At 42.7% G+C, this 20,023-nt stretch overlaps 1 protein-coding gene across 2 annotated transcripts in view; it reads left to right on the top strand.

The window, feature by feature from the left end:
• LOC142256234 (acyl-coenzyme A amino acid N-acyltransferase 1-like) overlaps positions 1 to 20,023 on the top strand; it is a 104,182-nt gene that overhangs the window by 70,071 nt on the left and 14,088 nt on the right. For both annotated transcript variants that reach the window (XM_075327820.1, XM_075327814.1), the window contains exon 2: positions 10,985 to 11,462. In XM_075327820.1, coding sequence (XP_075183935.1) covers positions 11,003 to 11,462 — 460 coding nt within the window. In that variant the 5' untranslated portion in view covers positions 10,985 to 11,002. The remainder of the gene's footprint in view (positions 1 to 10,984; positions 11,463 to 20,023) is intronic.

The following is a 20,023-nucleotide window of genomic DNA, read 5'->3' as shown; positions in this document are numbered from 1 at the left end:
CTTTGGGACAGCTGGATAACATATGTGAACACGAGTTACCTCAGGCACTGGGCATTAAGGCTAAATTCAGAGTGGAAAGAGCGCACAGAGTGGGACCACTGAGACAACAAGAAGCGAATAGGGGAGAGGATCCAAACCCAAACAAGAAAGCCCCGCTGAGAGCTAGACAAGTGATAGTCAAATATCTTGATTATAAACATAAAGAGGAAATACTGAGGGCGTTTAGAGACAGACAGCGACCATTACATTACCAAGGCAACAGACTGCTAATTTTCGGCGATTATTCAGCAGAAGTCTCCAGAAAGAGGAAAGAATTCAGCAAAGTATGTTCATTCCTGTATAACAAAAAAGTCAAGTGCGAACTGCTATACCCTGCCACACTGAAAGTCAGAAATCTTAATGGCTCGTTTGCATATTACAAAGACTTTAAAGAAGCAGAGCGTACTCTCATGGCAGAACAGGATAAGAATTGGGCTGACGGACAAAAAAGAGGAAATAATGGAGAAGGGACCAGCAGAGGAGGATCTCCAAGAGGCCCAGGGAAAGACCCGAGAAGCTTTGAGGAGCAATCGCGGGTGGAGAGTAGAGAGGAAAGGAGATTGAGCCCAATACAACAAAATAATCCTCGCTCGGAACACAGAGACTAACTGTTGGGAATGGTTCATGATAACTGAACTGAACTAGATATTGCTGGTCCTGTTCTCGCACTCTCTCACTCTCTTGATTTCACTCTCTTATGTTCAGTTTCGCTTTCACGCTTACTTTCAGTTTCACTTTCAGTCTTACGCCTATATTCAGTTTCACTTTCATCCTCACACTCACGTTCAGTCCCACACTCATTTTCAGTCCCACATTTTTCCCCCTCACATATTCAGTCTCATTTTCAGTTTCACGCTTACTTTCAGTTTCACACTCACTCCCATACTCAGTTTCATTTTCAGTCTCACGCTCACTTTCAGTCCCACACGCGCTCTGTCTCACTCTTTTTCTCTCGCATATTCAGTCTCACGCATACTTTCAGTTTCAGTTTCACTTCCAGATTCACTTTCACTCTGACTTTCACTGGCCTTTGTCCAGGAACGACTTCCAGGCGTAAATGAAGTGGATCTGTCTGCTCTGAGTGCTGGGACGGCCACCAGAAAGTAGAGCTAAGTTGGACTTGAAGTTCTTATAGAGGTTTTGTCATACTGTACTATTTTCGACATATTATTTAAGGCTTGTTCATATGACTCATGTGAATCCGGGGCTAGAACGTATACTCTAAGGGGGGTGACTAGGGAGCTCAACAGTTTGGCTAGGAAAAGGGGAAGTCATCAGCATGGCGAAAAGAGCCAAAAATTTCCCAGAAGGGACAACTTGTTCTACAGTTAATTGTTTATTGTTATATTTGTTATACCTACAAGGTGGGGAAAAGATATGTCAAGCCTGGGGGGCAAATTCTATATCTGGTAATAATTGTCTCGTCTCTTGTGAGTTCAGGGCCCACAGGGGAGGAAGTAGTAAGAGCAAATTACAAAGGCAAATATGGTACAAATAACTACATGGAATGTTAAAGGCTTGAGATCTCCTAACAAACGAGCAATGATACTAATACATCTGAAAAGACTAAAAACAGATATTGCATTATTACAGGAAATGCATTTGAGGAAGGAGGACTTTTTCCGCATGAAGAAATACTGGGTGGGTACTGTATATGGGGCAGAGGCACAAGGTAGGAAAGCGGGGACAATGATTCTAATACATAAACAGCTCAGCCATGAAGTAGTGACACACGAGGCAGGCGACCAGGGACGGTGGCATCATTTAACAATCATTAGTCCAGCGGGTAAATTAAGTATCTACAATGTTTATGGTCCAAACTCCCAACAGAGCATATTTCATGATGGCATAAAGGCCAACATACTAGCAGATGGGGAGACCAACATCATAGTGGGAGGTGATTTTAACACAGTTCCAGACTCAGCTGAAGACAGGAGGAGGGGGAAGGAGAGAAAGAGGATGTGGACAGAAGGCCGGACCATAGGGATGTGACATTAGAAGATGTGAGTTTGAAGGACATCTGGAGATTAGCTCACCCGCATGATAGAGAATATACACACTTCTCACATCCTCATGATAGCTGGTCGCGTATTGATCAATTTTGGATTTCTCAAGGCCTAGTTTATGGGGCACAAGAATGTGTGATAGAAAACATGGTGATATCTGATCATAGTCCGGTGAGATTGGGTATCGGAGAGAAGTTCAAGAGAGGTACAGATATCATATGGAGATTTCCATCGTTTCTTCTCAGACAAGATAATTTCCACAGGGTATTACGAGAGTGGTGGGGAGAATTCACAGAGGAAAACAAGGAACACAAAGGGAATCTAGTGCTGTACTGGGAAACGGCAAAAGCGGTCTTGAGGGGTCGCCTGATTGGATATGCGGCCATGATCAAAAGGAAAACCAATGAGAATTATAATGCCCAGAGTGAAGCAGTGCGGGTAGCATACACAAAGTATTTGGCTAATAGATCTCCCACGACGAAAGACAGATGGTTGGAGGCGAAAAGGGGGTTTGATGAATGGGCCAAAAAAAAAGAACAATTATTTTGGTCGCACAGGGAAGCAGAGTTACATAGATTTGGCAACAAGGCGGGGAGGATGCTGGCAAATTTGGCAAGGGGTAGCAGGAAAATTACAGTGATTTCCAAACTAAAAAGAAAGGGGGGGAGGTGACCACAGATCCTAAGGAAATTAATCAATTGCTGGGACATTTTTATAGAAAACTATATGGGCCAAGAAACAATTACATGACTGACGAGGCAGAGTGGTTAAGACAAGTGCACTTGCCTAGCGTAACAGAGGAAGATCTGAGTGACCTAAATGCAGATATCACAGTTGAGGAGGTGTCTAGAACAATCGGGGAGCTTAACACCGACAAGGTACCAGGCCCCGATGGTTTTAACAGCGAGTTTTATAAGGCTATGAGAGATCTGATCTCGCCGGATTTAACTGCTGTATTTAATGCATTTTTGGAAGGAGAGGAAATTCCTAAAAATTCAAACGTAGCATATATCAAATTACTCTCTAAGGGAATTAAAGACCTGGATGATCCCTCTAGGTATAGACCCATATCACTTATAAACCAGGATTTAAAAATAATATCTAAGGCTAATAGATTGGCCATGATTTTTCCAAGGATCATTACAGAGCATCAGGTAGGGTTTATTAAAGGGAGAAATGCTGTCACTAATATCCAGAAGACAATACTAGTGGTGGATGCGGTGAGATTGGAACAGATAGAGAGGGGGGCAAGACCCGCTCTAGTTACACTCGACGCAGAAAAAGCGTTTGACAATGTAAATTGGAGCTGGCTGGACAAAGTACTAGAGGCCACGGGGATTGTAGGCAAAATGAGGCTTTACATTAGGAATCTTTACGCTAACTCGGGAGCTAGGATACACACTCCAGGTTTTCTATCAGACGTGTTCCCTTTGATGAAGGGAACAAGACAAGGCTGCCCGCTTTCTCCCCTTCTATTCAACTTAGCCATTGAACCATTGTCAAGAATACTGCAGGGCCCGAATAGTTTTAAAGGGATTAAAGTAAGGGGAACTGAAATAAAGACAGCACTTTTTGCCGATGATGTCATACTATATATGGGGGACCCTAACGTGGATTTGCCACAGACTCTAGCCCTAATTGAAAAATTTGGATTAGTCTCAGGATTCAAATTGAATAAAAAAAAGTGTGAGATCCTGTTCCTAAAAGGGGGGAATGTAAGAGATGGTTGTATATGTGGCATTCCTATAGCACAGACATCGCTTAAATACCTGGGAATTCATATAGGAAGAACGGTGGAATCAATTTACGAGATGAATTATGGCCCACTAATTAGGAAAATTATAGCACAACTAAAGGGATGGAAGGGTCTGCCTCTACCACTACTGGCAAGGTGCCACCTGATAAAAATGATGAGCTTTCCTAGACTGTTGTACCCATTCCAGACGATCCCGATTTTGCTAAAACTGAGGGACGTAAATAGGATCAACTCAGCGTATGCGGATTTTATATGGAGGGGAAGGAAACCTAGAATAAAGTTATGAACACTGATGAAGTCAACGGAGGAAGGAGGTCTCAGTTTCCCAGATGTTCGGGGTTATAACCTGGTGTGTATAATGAGACATGTGTTTGATTGGATGAGAGGAACGAGCAGGCACTCAGACTATGGCATGGAAGCCAAGTATGCATCACCGTGGGACTTGGCGTCCATTTTACACTCCCCATTGTCCAGGGCGGATGGGCATATAAGGAACTCAATCTTATTCCGAGACACTATGCTAACATGGAAACTGGTAAGAAAGAACTTGGGACTGTCATGGAAAGTATCTAAGTACTTAAATCCCTGGGCATCTCCGAACTTTCCCATGGGACGGGAAAATAAGCTATTTACTAGATGGAAAGAGAAGGGCGTCGAGAGAATGAAGGATGTCATGAATGTGGAGGAGAGAAGGTGGCTGACAGGACGGGAAGTGCTTGACAAGTATGACCTTAATAGCTCACATATCATCCAATATGAACAACTGAAGCATGGAGTATTTGTAGATTTGGGGGAGTTTGGAAAGGAATTGAATAAGAGTTTGATTGATGAGCTTATGGAAAGTGATGTAGCAAGTGTAAATGTTTCCCAAATTTACCGAACATTTCGGGGAATGCTTATATCTGGGGAGGATAGCCGTACTCTAACAGCGTGGGAGAAACAATTGAAAGGGCAGGAAGTTGTAGGGGATATATTGAAGGGATGGGTACAGATGCGGAAACATGTTACCAATGAGAGATGGAGAGACACCCAATTTAGAATTTTACACAGGGCTATTATGGGCTTCAACATTCCGGGAAGAGATATGCGGTGTCCTAAATGTCAAAGAGAAAAAACAGATATGCTACATGGACTATGGGAGTGTAAGGAAATTCACAGGTTCTGGAATCAAGTTAGATTATTTGTCCAGGCAACATGGGGAATTTCTGGAAATCTAGAGCTAATGGTGTGGATTTTTCATTCCTTTGAGGGAGGAGTAAGAGGGGGATCGGACATGCCGGGAAAGAAGAAATATACAATAGTACATGACATAGCCATGATAGCCAAACGGTCCATCTTAAAGCATTGGATACAAAGGGAGGGACCATCCATAAAAGAGGTCATCGGTGAATTACATAATTTATTGAGGCTGGAGAAAGTGGAAGCGGAAAGGGACAAAGACAGGTTGACACCCAAGTTCTTTGGGAAATGGAGAAATTTCATTGAAAGTCAATTTACTCAGGGAGAAATAGATAATCTGATGACACCTTTTGTACAATCGGAATGATACCTTCTGAATGATAGCCAGGACAACCTGGGTAAATTGAAAATCACGTAGGTGTGGGTTCCGGAGGGAAGGGGAGACGAGATGCTAAGGTAGCAACAAGACGTGCCAGAAAATTTGGAAGCATTCGGGGTTGGCTCAGGGGCTTAACGATTCTAATTGACTTGTATCGCGTCTGTTATTTCTTAGTACTTTTGCCTTGGTTTAAAAGAGATCATATCAGTCAGATAAACAGTTTAAAGTATCAAGTTGGGGCATTGCACCCTATTATGTCACATATTGTCAGACAAATGTTTTTCCTTGTGTAACCTTGAATATCTTATGTTTATAAAAATTTGGAAAATCAATAAAAAGTTTTGGAAAAAAAATCGCCTGAGGATGAAGAGCAGGAGTGCTCTATCAGAAGGCGTGACCCTGTAATCTATGAAAAAGACTGATGGCATATCCTATTTTTCTAATTTGAACAGGAGCAAATTGAATATGTATAAATTTTAGGATTTTTTTTTAACCCAAACGGATGCATTAGTTTGATAAGGACCCAACAACAATGAGGTTGCCTTGCCGCTGGCTGTTGGGCTCACATAAAATCTGGCCAATTTTGTGTGCTAAGTATATCAATTTTTACATGTTATTTCATAGCATTAATGCATGTCTATATTCCCCTATTCATAGTTCCACATATCTTAGTACTGCAGTGTGCAACTCAGTCTTAGGTGACAAGATGGGATGGTACATGGGAGGTATGTAGGTTCATAAATATGAAAGCAAACGTTTTGTGAGGGTTCTTCTCCCAGAGGTCACGTGTGGTACACGTGTGATGAGTCCCAGGAAAACTCATAGCTCCACAGGGGAAAAGAGCATGCCAATTGCCCTGCAAAAAAATTTGGATAGGTAAATGAATTAAAGGGCTTCTGTCACTATAGCAATTATGGATACATAGCAAGTAAAGGACGAAACTAAAAATTTTAACAATGACCCAACAGAGGTGAATTTCAGAGATTCTCCACAGACCAACAATTTAAAAAAGGGCCCTTACAGAACCTGTGTTCCCAGTTTATCCAGCCAGTCAAGATTGCCTGACTTCCCCCACAGAGCAAAAAGTTGAGCAAATTTTCCCTTAAGGGGGCTTTACACACTACGACTTCGCTAATGCGTTGTCGTTGGGGTCACGGAATTTGTGACGCACATCCGGCCGCATTAGCGATGCCGTTGCGTGTGATACCTATGAGCGATTCTGCATCGTCGCAAAAACGTGCAAAATCGCTCATCGGTGACATGGGGGTGTAAAAACATTAAAATTAATACATCTAGTTATCAAATATTTTATAGAAGGACATATAAGTTCACAGTTCTGTTTATGTTGGAGGGCATAGTTTATTAATTAAGTTTTTATAAGGGATAAGTATTAAAATATCTATATTGAGTATACTTGAGTACTGGCATGGAAGGATATTTATATATTCTTCCCGAAGCTTCCCGAAGCTTCCAGAAGGTTACGTAATATGGAACTATATTCAACTATGTTCCACTAGAACACCCTATATGGACTAAACAGCTGGTATATAATACACGATGGAGGGGGCTACTGGGGGGCTCCTCCACATTGCCTGCTGGTCAGAAGACTCCTGTGCAAGATGAAGACACGCTGTCCGGCCTAAGAGAAGACATCCCCTGCCTTGCCATTCAGGACCCAAAGAAAGATGGGTAAAGACTTCCCATTGATCAGTATGGACTAAATGAACTCTTCTCTTTGCGTAAGCTATCAAAGTATATTATTTTTCCTTTCTGTAACTGAACCCTGGCAACCATTTTTAAATGGATAAAATACATTTATTTTTTACATTTTTGAAGTCCTTTCTTTCATGCGCTTTTACGTATTTAAAGAAAAATATATTTAAGAGTATATTTTTAACAGGGGGTCCATTCTCAAATATCGTTACTGCTGCAGTAACGAAGTTGTTCCTCTTTCCTGCAGCAGCACACATCGCTCCGTGTGACGCTGTAGGAACGAGGAAGCTCTCCTTACCTGCCTCCCGGCCGCTATGCAGAAGGAAGGAGGTGGGCGGGATGTTACGTCCCGCTCATCTCCGCCCCTCCTTTTCTATTGGGCGGCGGTTCAGTGACGCTGCTGTGACGTCGCTGTGACTCTGAACGAACCGCCCCCTTAGAAAGGAGGCGGTTCGCCAGTCACAGTGACGTCGCAGGCAGGTAAGTATGTGTGACGGCTCTGGGCGATGTTGTGCGCCACGGGCAGCGATTTGCCCGTGTCGCACAACAGATGGGGCGGGTACCCACACTAGCGATATTGGTACCGATATCGCAGTGTGTAAAGCGGCCTTTAGTCTCTTTTCCTGGTTCATCCACACAGTCATCATAGGCAAGTTGCCCCACAGACCAACAATTTAAGGCTTCTTTCACACTAGGTTTTTTCTCTCCCTCTCTCTCTCCCTCTCCTCTTATCCTCTGCTCTCCTCTCCTCTCTGCTCCTCTCCTGTCTTCTCCTCTCCTCTCTGCTCTCCTCTCTGCTCTCCTCTCTTCTCTTCTCCTCTCTGCTCTCCTCTCCTCTCTTCTCGTCTCTCTCCTTTCTTCTCCTCTCTCTCTCTCTCTCTCTCCTCTTTTTCTCTTTTGCCCCCAGCTGTGTCTGAATTTCCAGTCTGTAACCTTCAGTTCCCCTCACTCCCGATCACATGACTCCAATGCCTGTCCATAAACTTCAAGTGACAGGATCCTGTAAAATAACATGAACCCCAAATTTCAACCCCAAACAGCTGGATCTCAGAACAGCCTGCTGTTGTTTCCCCCTGGCTGTGCTGAACTGTAGTTGGTCGTGCAGGTATTACACTGACTGGATGAGGAGGAGGTGGATGAAGCAGAGTAGTAGAAGTAGTAGGAATCATGGACAGAGAAATGTGCACCAATCCTCGGCAGTGTTAAGACATGCACTAAAACAGTTTCCGCCTAAGGCGCAGCCCACTTTACATTACACCCAGCCTACCCTGTTTTCACATTTCACCATCACAGCCAAGATTGGAAGAGTATACTCACAGAACAAGATTTTTTAAAAAAGGCCTCGAGAGAGCCTGTTTTCCAAGTTCCCCATACAGAGACTAATTTTCAGCTCCTATTGCATAGAGTGTAGCTGTTGCAGTTAAAAAGCTCATAGTTGGATTTTGAATCGAGCCGGAAGTACGCCGGCTAGACTTGCTACTGCCAATTCCAGCCATTTAGACTTGAAGTGCCTCATCCATGCTGGTCAGTGTCTATCCCGGGAATCTAATGCATTTATTTTGAAAAAAAAATATTGTTCAAAGCAGGCAGACATGCAACATTGGCATATTTTACCCACAAAGTAACAAGTTAACAAATAATGCCCTCTATATAGCCTGTATTCCCAGCTCATCCACACAGACAAGATTGACAAAGTTCCCCCACAGACCAACGAATTGTAAAAAGGCCCTGAAACAGCCTGTTTAACCGGTTGACCTTCACAACTTTTATTTCCGAGAGCCACCACGTAGCACCCAATTAAAACAGAGATGGGCAAAGGAACCCCATCCATCAGAGTGCTCAAAAAACAGAAGGGACGGGTGCCTGATTGTTGAGGTTTCCATTGCTTTGCTAGTTTTCAAGGGGGTGACGTTAATGAAAGATGCCTATGCTCCTCAGCTGTCAACTCTGCACATTCAGCAGGGCACCGATTCTTAGACTGCCTGTTTTAACAGTTCCCATACAGGAGCCAATTTTTTGCTCCAGTGGTGAACAGTCCAGTTGCTGCATTTAAAAAGCTCGTAGTTGGATTTGGAATCAAGCTTGAGGTACACCAGCTAGACTTGTTACTGCCAGTAGCTTTGCACCTATTATGACCACGCAATCATGAATACATCATGAAAATGCAGCTCACATCTGCAACAGGGTCTCTATTAAGAGACACCTTTGCAGCTTCACGTTAGGCCTGCGACACACATCCGTGCCGCCAGCACGTGTTTGTCATTTTTTGCACGTACCGGCGGCACGGAGACACGTTAATCAATGCTACCCTATGGTAGCAGGCACACACACATAAAACCACACGGAACGTGTGTCTGTGTGCGTTTCTACGTGTGTGCGTTTTTCTAAGGGCTGACATGTCAGTGTTTTCTCCGGCAGCACGGATGTCACACGGCCCGAACCCGTATAACACGGGTGTAGTGTGGATGTGGTCCCGTGTGACACGCGCCGGAGAAAACACACGTGCCAGTTAAAAAAACCCAAAACATTTACTCACCTTCCCAGCCCTCCTGTCTCTGCTGCCTGTTGATGCCGACCACCGCTCATTATTCTCATTTAATATTCACTTCACTGCCTGGCAGCAGCAGCAGCGGGGAGACAGGAGGGCTGGAGACCGAGGATCAGCACCACGGACAGCAGTGCGGACAGCAGGAAGGACCACGTGAGTATGTAAATTACCGGTTCTACGTGTGCTATCGCGGATAGCACACGTAGACCACACGTGGCCCGCACGTACCAGAGACACGTACTTACCTGCACGCAACACGCAGGGGAAATACGTGTCTCTCGGCACGTGCGTGATTTTCACGTGAGTGTGGCAGAGGCCTTAGGCAGATAACACTGCGTTTGTCATTATGGTGGATATCAGATCTTTGCCTCTATTAAGTCATTTGGGTCTATTGCTATTAGCCGATGGTCTTCAGATCTGGCACAGCCTTGTGACTTCTGATATAGAAACCACAAAGCTAATGCTAATAGAGCAGGAGATGTTAACACATGCATATTAGAATCAATGGTGAAAAAAGATTAATGATAATACCCATTGCCAATGGTGGTGTAGGATTGTATAGCATTCTTTAGTATATATTATAGTTCGATAGGATATGGTTTAGGATGGTGACGCAGTCAGTGGTGTGCTTCTCTTTGCATTGCTTCATTTAAAATTTGTTGTGTGCAACCACCACAAGGGGGAGCGACCACAAACAATGCATAGATAAAGAAAGGGTCTGCTTAAGGTCTTAAAATGAGCACTCAGTCAACCCTTCACACACAACAATGGTCACAAACTGACACAGAAAGCTATTTCTTGGGCAAGAAGGGGAGCTGCTGAGACCCAAGATAGATGCCGATATCCGTAGAACACCCACATTGGAGGCCAACTCTAATCCTTGCCCCAACTTTGGTACAACCATACAGCCCCATGAAAACATGTTCTTCCTGGCTGCAGAAACACATGGCATAATTGCCGTGACATATAACGCTGCTTCGACTCCGTGATGCAAGCGCAAATTTTAGAGGATGCCTTATCACAAAAACCAGGCTTCCCGTGACAACTTTATTTTTACAACAAGTTTTTTTACAGGTTTACAACCCTTTTTTTAATAATTTCCCCGAGATTGTACAAAGAGAAACGCTCCCTGCTAAGTTTTCCTTTGTGCATAGAAACCCTAATAATCATAATACATTGGGCGCCAGTGAAATGACTGTATGGCTGTCTGAACTCCTGTTAAGGGACAGCATGACTAGTATTTTCTTGATCTTCATAAGTACACAGTGTTATTATAGTTGATTGTATGAAGTGTTGTATGTGGAAACTGACAATGAATAGTTTAATATTAATTGTGTCTTCTTGACCCTTGTTTCCTATTTAAGACTCCTTGATCTTCAGATATGGTTGGTCTATCAGTATCTCCTGAGATCTCCTTGGTGGATGAACCAGTGAAGATCCAAGCTTGGGGCCTTCACCCCGACCAAGTAATCACTCTAGGAGCATGGCTGAAGGATGAGAAAGGTCATATATTTCACTCCAGAGCTTTCTACAAGACAGACATGGAAGGGAAGGTGGATTTGGAGAAATCTCCTGCTACTGGTGGAGACTTCCATGGAGTCTGTCCTATGGGCCTCTTCTGGGCTCTTAAACCAGCAACCCCGTTTAGAAAGTTGATAAAACATGATGTAATAGGAAGTCCTTTCTTGATTCATCTGGAGCTATATTCCTCATTGGTGTTCAAGCTCCATGAAGATGAACCTGCTGCCAGCCAGGTCATTGAAAGATGGTACTCAGCTCCCGGCGTCCAGAGAATATTAATAAGAGAAGGACGAGTACGAGGAGCACTTTTTCTGCCACCTGGTAGGTAAGAGTATGAAAAGAAACCCACAATAATAGTGCTTACCTATCAGGGTTATACAGTTACTATTATTATTTTTTGGGGGTTATCTATGGATGCTAAGTAATATGTGGTGTTCCTTTTGGCAAGGGTAGTTAATGTGCCCATTAGCTCATGTCACACACCAATGTTTAGGTTCCCATGTTCTAAACAGGGCTGTGGAGTCGGTAAGCCAAACCTTCGACTCCGACTCCCCAATTTCCCTTGCACCGACTCCGACTCCACGACTCCGACTCCTACATATATTGCTTATACTTAGGTGAAAAATGTATTGTAGTACATGAACATGTGTATGTGAACATCAGACATTTAATACTTTTTATGATACAATAATCTAAGATATTTGGATAGAACATAAAATATATTTATTGGAATACAACTTTAGAACACAAAAAACTGTAATAAATTGTAAATATGTAATACACTATGTAATATACAGTAGATTACATATATACATATATATATATATATATATATATATATATATATATATATATATCTTGTGTGTGTGTGTGTGTATGTATATATATATATATATATATATATACATACACACAGATATATATATATATATATATATACATACACACACACAAGATATATAGATATATATATATATATATATATATATATACATATTGTATTACATATTTACAATTTATTAGTTTTTTGTGTTCTAAAGTTGTATTTCAATGAATATACTTTATGTTCTATCCAAATATCTTACATTATTGTATCATAAAAAGTATTAAATGTCTGATGTTCACATTGTACTACAATACATTTTTCACTTAAATATAAGCATTATACTAAATGTTATTATTTAGTATGTTTTGTTGAAAACTGTTTTTTACTTACATAGTGTTTTACATGTTATATACAGTTAGGTCCAGAAATATTTGGACAGTGACACAAGTTTTGTTATTTTAGCTGTTTACAAAAACATGTTCAGAAATACAATTATATATATAATATGGGCTGAAAGTGCACACTCCCAGCTACAATATGAGAGAGTTTTCACATCCAAATCGGAGAAAGGGTTTAGGAATCATAGCTCTGTAATGCATAGCCTCCTCTTTTTCAAGGGACCAAAAGTAATTGGACAAGGGACTCTAAGGGCTGCAATTAACTCTGAAGGCGTCTCCCTCGTTAACCTGTAATCAATGAAGTAGTTAAAAGGTCTGGGGTTGATTACAGGTGTGTGGTTTTGCATTTGGAAGCTGTTGCTGTGACCAGACAACATGCGGTCTAAGGAACTCTCAATTGAGGTGAAGCAGAACATCCTGAGGCTGAAAAAAAAAGAAAAAATCCATCAGAGAGATAGCAGACATGCTTGGAGTAGCAAAATCAACAGTCGGGTACATTCTGAGAAAAAAGGAATTGACTGGTGAGCTTGGGAACTCAAAGGCCTGGGCGTCCACGGATGACAACAGTGGTGGATGATCGCCGCATACTTTCTTTGGTGAAGAAGAACCCGTTCACAACATCAACTGAAGTCCAGAACACTCTCAGTGAAGTAGGTGTATCTGTCTCTAAGTCAACAGTAAAGAGAAGACTCCATGAAAGTAAATACAAAGGGTTCACATCTAGATGCAAACCATTCATCAATTCCAAAAATAGACAGGCCAGAGTTAAATTTGCTGAAAAACACCTCATGAAGCCAGCTCAGTTCTGGAAAAGTATTCTATGGACAGATGAGACAAAGATCAACCTGTACCAGAATGATGGGAAGAAAAAAGTTTGGAGAAAAAAGGGAACGGCACATGATCCAAGGCACACCACATCCTCTGTAAAACATGGTGGAGGCAACGTGATGGCATGGGCATGCATGGCTTTCAATGGCACTGGGTCACTTGTGTTTATTGATGACATAACAGCAGACAAGAGTAGCCGGATGAATTCTGAAGTGTACCGGGATATACTTTCAGCCCAGATTCAGCCAAATGCCGCAAAGTTGATCGGACGGCGCTTCATTGTACAGATGGACAATGACCCCAAGCATACAGCCAAAGCTACCCAGGAGTTCATGAGTGCAAAAAAGTGGAACATTCTGCAATGGCCAAGTCAATCACCAGATCTTAACCCAATTGAGTATGCATTTCACTTGCTCAAATCCAGACTTAAGATGGAAAGACCCACAAACAAGCAAGACCTGAAGGCTTCGGCTGTAAAGGCCTGGCAAAGCATTAAGAAGGAGGAAACCCAGCGTTTGGTGAGGTCCATGGGTTCCAGACTTAAGGCAGTGATTGCCTCCAAAGGATTCGCAACAAAATATTGAAAATAAAAATATTTTGTTTGGGTTTGGTTTATTTGCCAATTACTTTTGACCTCCTAAAATGTGGAGTGTTTGTAAAGAAATGTGTACAATTCCTACAATTTCTATCAGATATTTTTGTTCAAACCTTCAAATTCAACGTTACAATCTGCACTTGAATTCTGTTGTAGAGATTTCATTTCAAATTCAATGTGGTGGCATGCAGAGCCCAAGTCTCGAAAATTGTGTCACTGTCCAAATATTTCTGGACCTAACTGTATAACAGTATTTAATACACTATGTAAGTGGCAAAAAACAGTTTTCAACAAAAACATACTAAATAACATTTGTGCAGTCTATGAATTTGTTCTAAGAAATAGAATTGCGTCCATCAGATCCTCCTTCGCAGATGACCTCAAATCTGACCTAATCATTTTAAGGCTAGAGAACAACCTCTCTACTGTAACTTGGGTTGGAGGCAAAGCCATAACCACATGGGCAACATCTCTAACAATTTCCGGGTATAAAAGAATTGCCTCATGCGCAGTCAGTTTTGATGAACGGTTGAATTTTTCTATTTTTATGAGAGCAAGTGAAAAATTTTACTGAAATCTGGTCAATCTGCTGCTATAGGAGACGGAGGGAAATCTTTTTCCTTGCGGCAACGCTTTGCCTGCTCCATGTCATCCAAATACTTGTCAAAGTTAAACTCCTCATCTGATGAGGATGAAGATATGGCAGCAGTAGCACTGTCAGGCCCCAAGTCCTCTTGCGCCTGGCAGTCCTGTAGCCGCTCATCCTAACTGCTACTCCACTCAAAGCTTCTTTTCCTTTGGTAAGTTGTTCATCATCAAATAGTATACAATGACTTGGGTCCACAGAAACAGCTGCCAGAAGAATTTTATTTGTGTCTCTCTCTCCGTTTCATTGAAGCACAAATGCCATCTGCGATTAAACCTCCTCTTTGAGACAGGCAAAATAGCAAGTTCATCCACTCCCTTATGAAAATGCCAGGAGTTAAATCCTCAGCTTGTAATTTTTTAATCACAGTAAATGGGTGATTAAGCAATTCCTTCAATTCAGCCACCTGTGTCCATTGACCTCCATTTAATGTTACTTGAGGGTTCACCATATCTATAAGAAACGATTTTAGTTCAAGCAATCGCTCAGTCATTAAATAAGTGCTGCCTCACCGAGTGGCTTGATCAACAATTGCCCCTTTCTCAGCACGTCTCTTCAAGATGGAATCAATTTTAGGGGTTATGGCGGCAATAACCAACTTCCTCACTTTTCCAATTAGATTTACAGCAAGTCCGCCCAGTTTCACCCATCCGGCTTTTCGCCGGTTTGGCAGATGCGGCGCACGCCAGTACGATACAGTACAGTGGCAGCGTTACAACGTCCGGGTCACATGCTCCGGTCACATGACAGCATGTGACCGGCGTTTGCGGCGCTGCCACTGTACTGTATACACTGTACTGGAGTGCGCCGCATCCGCCAAACCGGCGAAAAGCCGGATGTGTGAAACCGGGGTCCCTCTTGCAGACTATCTTTTATTGTGCACAACACAGAGCATGTGATGAATATGAAAGTGTTTTGAAGCAGCTTCAACAAGATCATCTAATCCTAAAGTATCATTTTGCTGTTATTCTGTTGTAATATCTGTTTGTTCCTCAGTTACATGAACAGCACTGTGGCCTTCCATCTCTAACATACTAAATCCTAAATTTTCTTCTAGCTGTTTTTCATTACTCTCATTCATCAGTTTAATTGTGCTTATCATGTTTGAAGCATTGTCCTTTACAATGGCAAGAACCTGTTCTTTTTTGAGTTCGTAATCTTGCAGAACTTTTTCCACTAAGGCCTTGAGAAACTGGCTGCTGTGATGAGCTTTAGTATCTTTTGCCAGTGTCTTGCTAACAATTTCTTTCTTGTTACAAACATATCGAACATTGATGGCAAAATAATTCACTGAAATGCAGTGACTCTGGGCGTCCCAGCAAAGGCAATGGGTTTCAAGATAGGACATTCAGACACATCGTTTTTTGAGGATCCTCACAAAGAATGAGAATGTCAGTTTGTGTGGCGTTTTTCTAATCTGCTTTTGCTATTGAAAGCATTATTTATGAGCTCAAAAACCTTTCAGGTGATGCAGTTTTTTAAAAAAGCAAATTTTAAATGGTTGAGAGATGATCTTAGTGCAATAAACTGGGATGATGTACTAAGTAATAAAAGTACACAAAGCAAATGGGAGACTTTTATGAGCATCCTGAATAGGGCTTGTGCAGAAAATATACCCTATGGGAACAAACATGCTAGAAATAGGAGGAAATAGAGCTGTAAGGGAAGCAATAAAAGAAAAACAGAAAGCCTTACAAGAATTAAAGAGGGTAGGTAGTGATGAGGCATTATATAATTATAGAAAATTAAATAAAATATGTAAAAAGCAAATTAAGTTAGCTAAGTTTGAGACAGAGAGACTCATTGCGAGAGAAAGTAAAAATAATCCTAAAATATTCTTTAACTACATAAACAGTAAAAAACTGAAAAGCGATAGTGTTGGCCCCCTTAAAAATAGTCTTGGTGAAATGGTGGAAGGGGATGAGGGTAAAGCCAACCTGCTGAATGACTTTTTTTCTACGGTTTTTATACAAGAAAATGCCATGGCAGATGACATGACCAGTGATACCATAAATTCACCCTTGAATATTACCTGCTTAACCCAGCAGGAAGTACGCCGCCGCCTCGAAATCACTAAGGTTGACAAATCTCCGGGCCCGGATGGCATACACCCCAGAGTACTACAGGAATTGAGTTCTGTGATAGATAGACCATTATTTTTAATCTTCTCAGATTCCTTAATAACAGGGTCGGTACCGCAGGACTGGCGCATAGCAAATGTGGTGCCAATATTCAAAAAGGGGACAAAAACTGAGCCGGGAAATTATAGGCCGGTAAGTTTAACCTCTACGGTTGGTAAAATCCTTGAGGGTTTCTTGAGAGATGCTATACTGGAGTATCTCAAGAAAAATAACCTTATGACAGAGTATCAACATGGGTTTATGAGGGATCGATCCTGTCAAACTAATTTGATCAGCTTCTATGAAGAGGTAAGTTCAAGTCTGGACCAGGGAAATGCAGTGGATGTTGTGTATATGGACTTTTCAAAAGCTTTTGATACGGTGCCACACAAAAGGTTGGTACATAAAATTAGAATAATGGGGATAGGGGAAAATATGTGTAACTGGGTTAAAAACTGGCTCAGTGATAGGAAACAAAGGGTGGTTATTAATGGTACGTACTCGGACTGGGTCTCAGTTCATAGTGGGGTACCACAGGGGTCAGTATTGGGCCCGCTTCTTTTCAACATATTTATAAATGACCTTGTTGGGGGCATGCGGAGTAGAATTTCAATATTTGCAGATGATACTAAACTCTGCAGGGTAATCAATACAGAGGAGGATAATTTTATATTACAGGGAGATTTATGTAAATTGGAGGATTGGGCTGAGAAGTGGCAATTGAAGTTTAATGTAGATAAATGTAAGGTCATGCACTTGGGTAGAGGAAATAACATTTATGATTATGTACTTAATTGTAGAACACTGGGTAAAACAGACACAGAAAAAGACTTGGGTGTATGGGTGGATGGTAAACTTCACTTTAGTGGACAGTGTCAGGCAGCTGCTGCCAGGGCTAATAAAATAATGGGATGTATTAAAAGAGGTATAAGTGTTCATGAAAAAAATATAGTTCTACCTCTGTACAAGTCACTAGTGCGACCGCACTTAGAATACTGTGTACAATTCTGGTCACCGATATAAGAAGGACATAGCTGAACTGGAGAGGGTGCAGAGAAGAGCGACCAAGATTATTAGAGGAATGGGTGGGCTGCAATACCAAGACAGGTTATTAAACTTGGGGTTATTTAGTTTGGAAAAACGAAGGCTTAGGGGGGATCTAATCACAATGTATAAATATATGAGGGGACAGTACAGAGACCTTTCCAAAGATCTTTTTACACCTAGGCCTGCGACTGGAACACGGGGGCATCCGCTACGTCTTGAGGAAAGAAGGTTTAATCATAATCACAGACGAGGATTCTTTACTGTACGAGCAGTGAGACTATGGAACTCTCTGCCGCATGATGTTGTAATGAGTGATTCACTACTAACATTTAAGCAGAGCCTGGATGCCTTTCTTGAAAAATTTAATATTACCAGTTATGTATATTAGATTTTATGACAGGGTATTGATCCAGGGAACTAGTCTGATTGCCGGATGTGGAGTCAGGAAGGAAATTTTTCCCCATTGGAACTTGTTTGCCACATTGGGGTTTTTTTTGCCTTCCTCTGGATCAACATGTTAGGCTACGGGTTGAACTAGATGGACTTAGAGTCTCCCTTCAACCTTAAAAACTATGATACTATGATACTATGAAAAAGCTGATCTGCTTTTGCAGCTGACAAACGTATCATCAAAAAACGCAGCAAAAATGCTGTGTGTGAATGTAGCCTTAGATCAGGAATAGAACAGCCATTTATAGGACATTTCATAACTTTCCCAAATTCCTATGAAAAAATATTCAACTACTGTCCCCAATTTATTATATATGTGACGCCCTGGACTAGCAAGGTAGTCACAGATAGCCCCATGCACTACACCCATCCCTAAATAAGGTGTCAGCAGCCAACCTAATAAACCCTGGTTACCTCCCTCTAGGTTTAATGTCCACACCATGGGGCGCGGAGCCTGGCGGTTGGCCACGCCCCCCAGGAGTTCACATGCCCAGAGGCAGGAAGTCCAAGTTCAGATACGTTTTAGGAGAGGAGTTGAGTGGAGTGTAAAATCTGTCTGTGCCCTGGGTAGGTGCCCGGGCACTCTGACCAGGAGGCAGACGGTGGTGGCCGTCTGCAGGAGCCGGGAAGACACTCCTGGTGGAACCGTAGGTAGCCAGGACAGGGTAGTGGCCCGCCGGTACCGAACCGGGGAACCAGCTGGAAACCGGAGCACAAGAGGGGGTACTCAGACCCTGAAACGCGGTCCCGAATCTACCGGGACCCGTTAATTAACTCATTGAGGTCTGGACTCTAGGTCCTTTCCCACCCAAAGTCCCGAAAAAAGGCAACAGCCCACCGATTCCGGATAACGGCCACCGCCAAGGGCCAAAGATCCACCGGGCCAGCGCCTTCGGGCAACGGGCTCTCCCGACGTACACGCCGGGGAGAGGGACTCCCGTCACTGAAGCGCGGTTGTCCAATCTTACAAAAAGGTGCAGGAGAAGACGGATACCACCAACCGTTTGGGGACCGAAGCGACTGGCTGCGGGCACCGACTATCCACCGTTTGGTTTACCAGAGACTCCCGTGTGTTTGTCTGAGTGAGTACTACAGGGCCCGCGGGCCACGCACTGACACTGCACCACACTAACCGGGTCGCGGGGCCACCATCCCCTGCCCACGGAGGGGTTAACATCCCAAGCTACCCCCAACATCTCCCCCGGGGTACCCAGCAACCGGCAGTGGTGGTGCTTACATTCACCAAAACCCGTGGGTGGCGTCACGAACTCTAAATCTAATCCAAAAACCCCACTCGACACGCCAGCCCCCTTTACAGAGCGACGTGACCCCCGATCCAGAGACGCTCGAGCCACCGACACACGAGCCCGGATCCGAGCGGCTCGGCTGCAGCCGAGCGTGGGGCGGTACATATATTTTAGGAGTCGGTGCATTTTATGTTTAATCTCTTTTTATTAAAGCTTTTCATAAGAATACATAGGATAAATCACAGTATGAATAATCAACTGATTAACATCTCAAATAAATTATGTGGTTACATCCAGAAACAGACTACAACTATAACTAGATTACATACAATAAATGATTCCCTGAAAAGGTAATAGGTCTCTGCAAGTACAGGATAAATCAACTGTGACTTTATTATCGAAGTGGTCTAAAAAAAAACAGAAAAAGAGATAGAGCAAGGAGCTTAGAGAGAAAGATAAAGAAGCGGCTATCTAAAGAAGAGGGAACAAGAGAGAAAGAGAGAGAGTAAGGAAAGCAAGGAAAGAGAAGGGTCAGAAAATTCTGAAGAGAAATTGCTCTATGCTGATTTCAGTGCTCACCTGGGGAGCAGGCAAAGGGTCCAGCCTAGGATTTGCTTTCATCTCTCGTCTCCCAATGGACAAGAGGGTGGGATGATTTATGTCGCAGTCTCGAACAAAGACCTGAAGAAGAGGGAGTCCAAGAACAACATCCAAGGGCTCCAGAC

This window comes from Anomaloglossus baeobatrachus, chromosome 1, assembly GCF_048569485.1.
Source record: "Anomaloglossus baeobatrachus isolate aAnoBae1 chromosome 1, aAnoBae1.hap1, whole genome shotgun sequence".
NCBI classification, from domain to species: Eukaryota; Metazoa; Chordata; class Amphibia; order Anura; family Aromobatidae; genus Anomaloglossus; species Anomaloglossus baeobatrachus.
The sequence above is the reverse complement of the archived record's forward strand: the minus strand, read 5'-3'. Positions and strand labels throughout refer to the sequence as shown.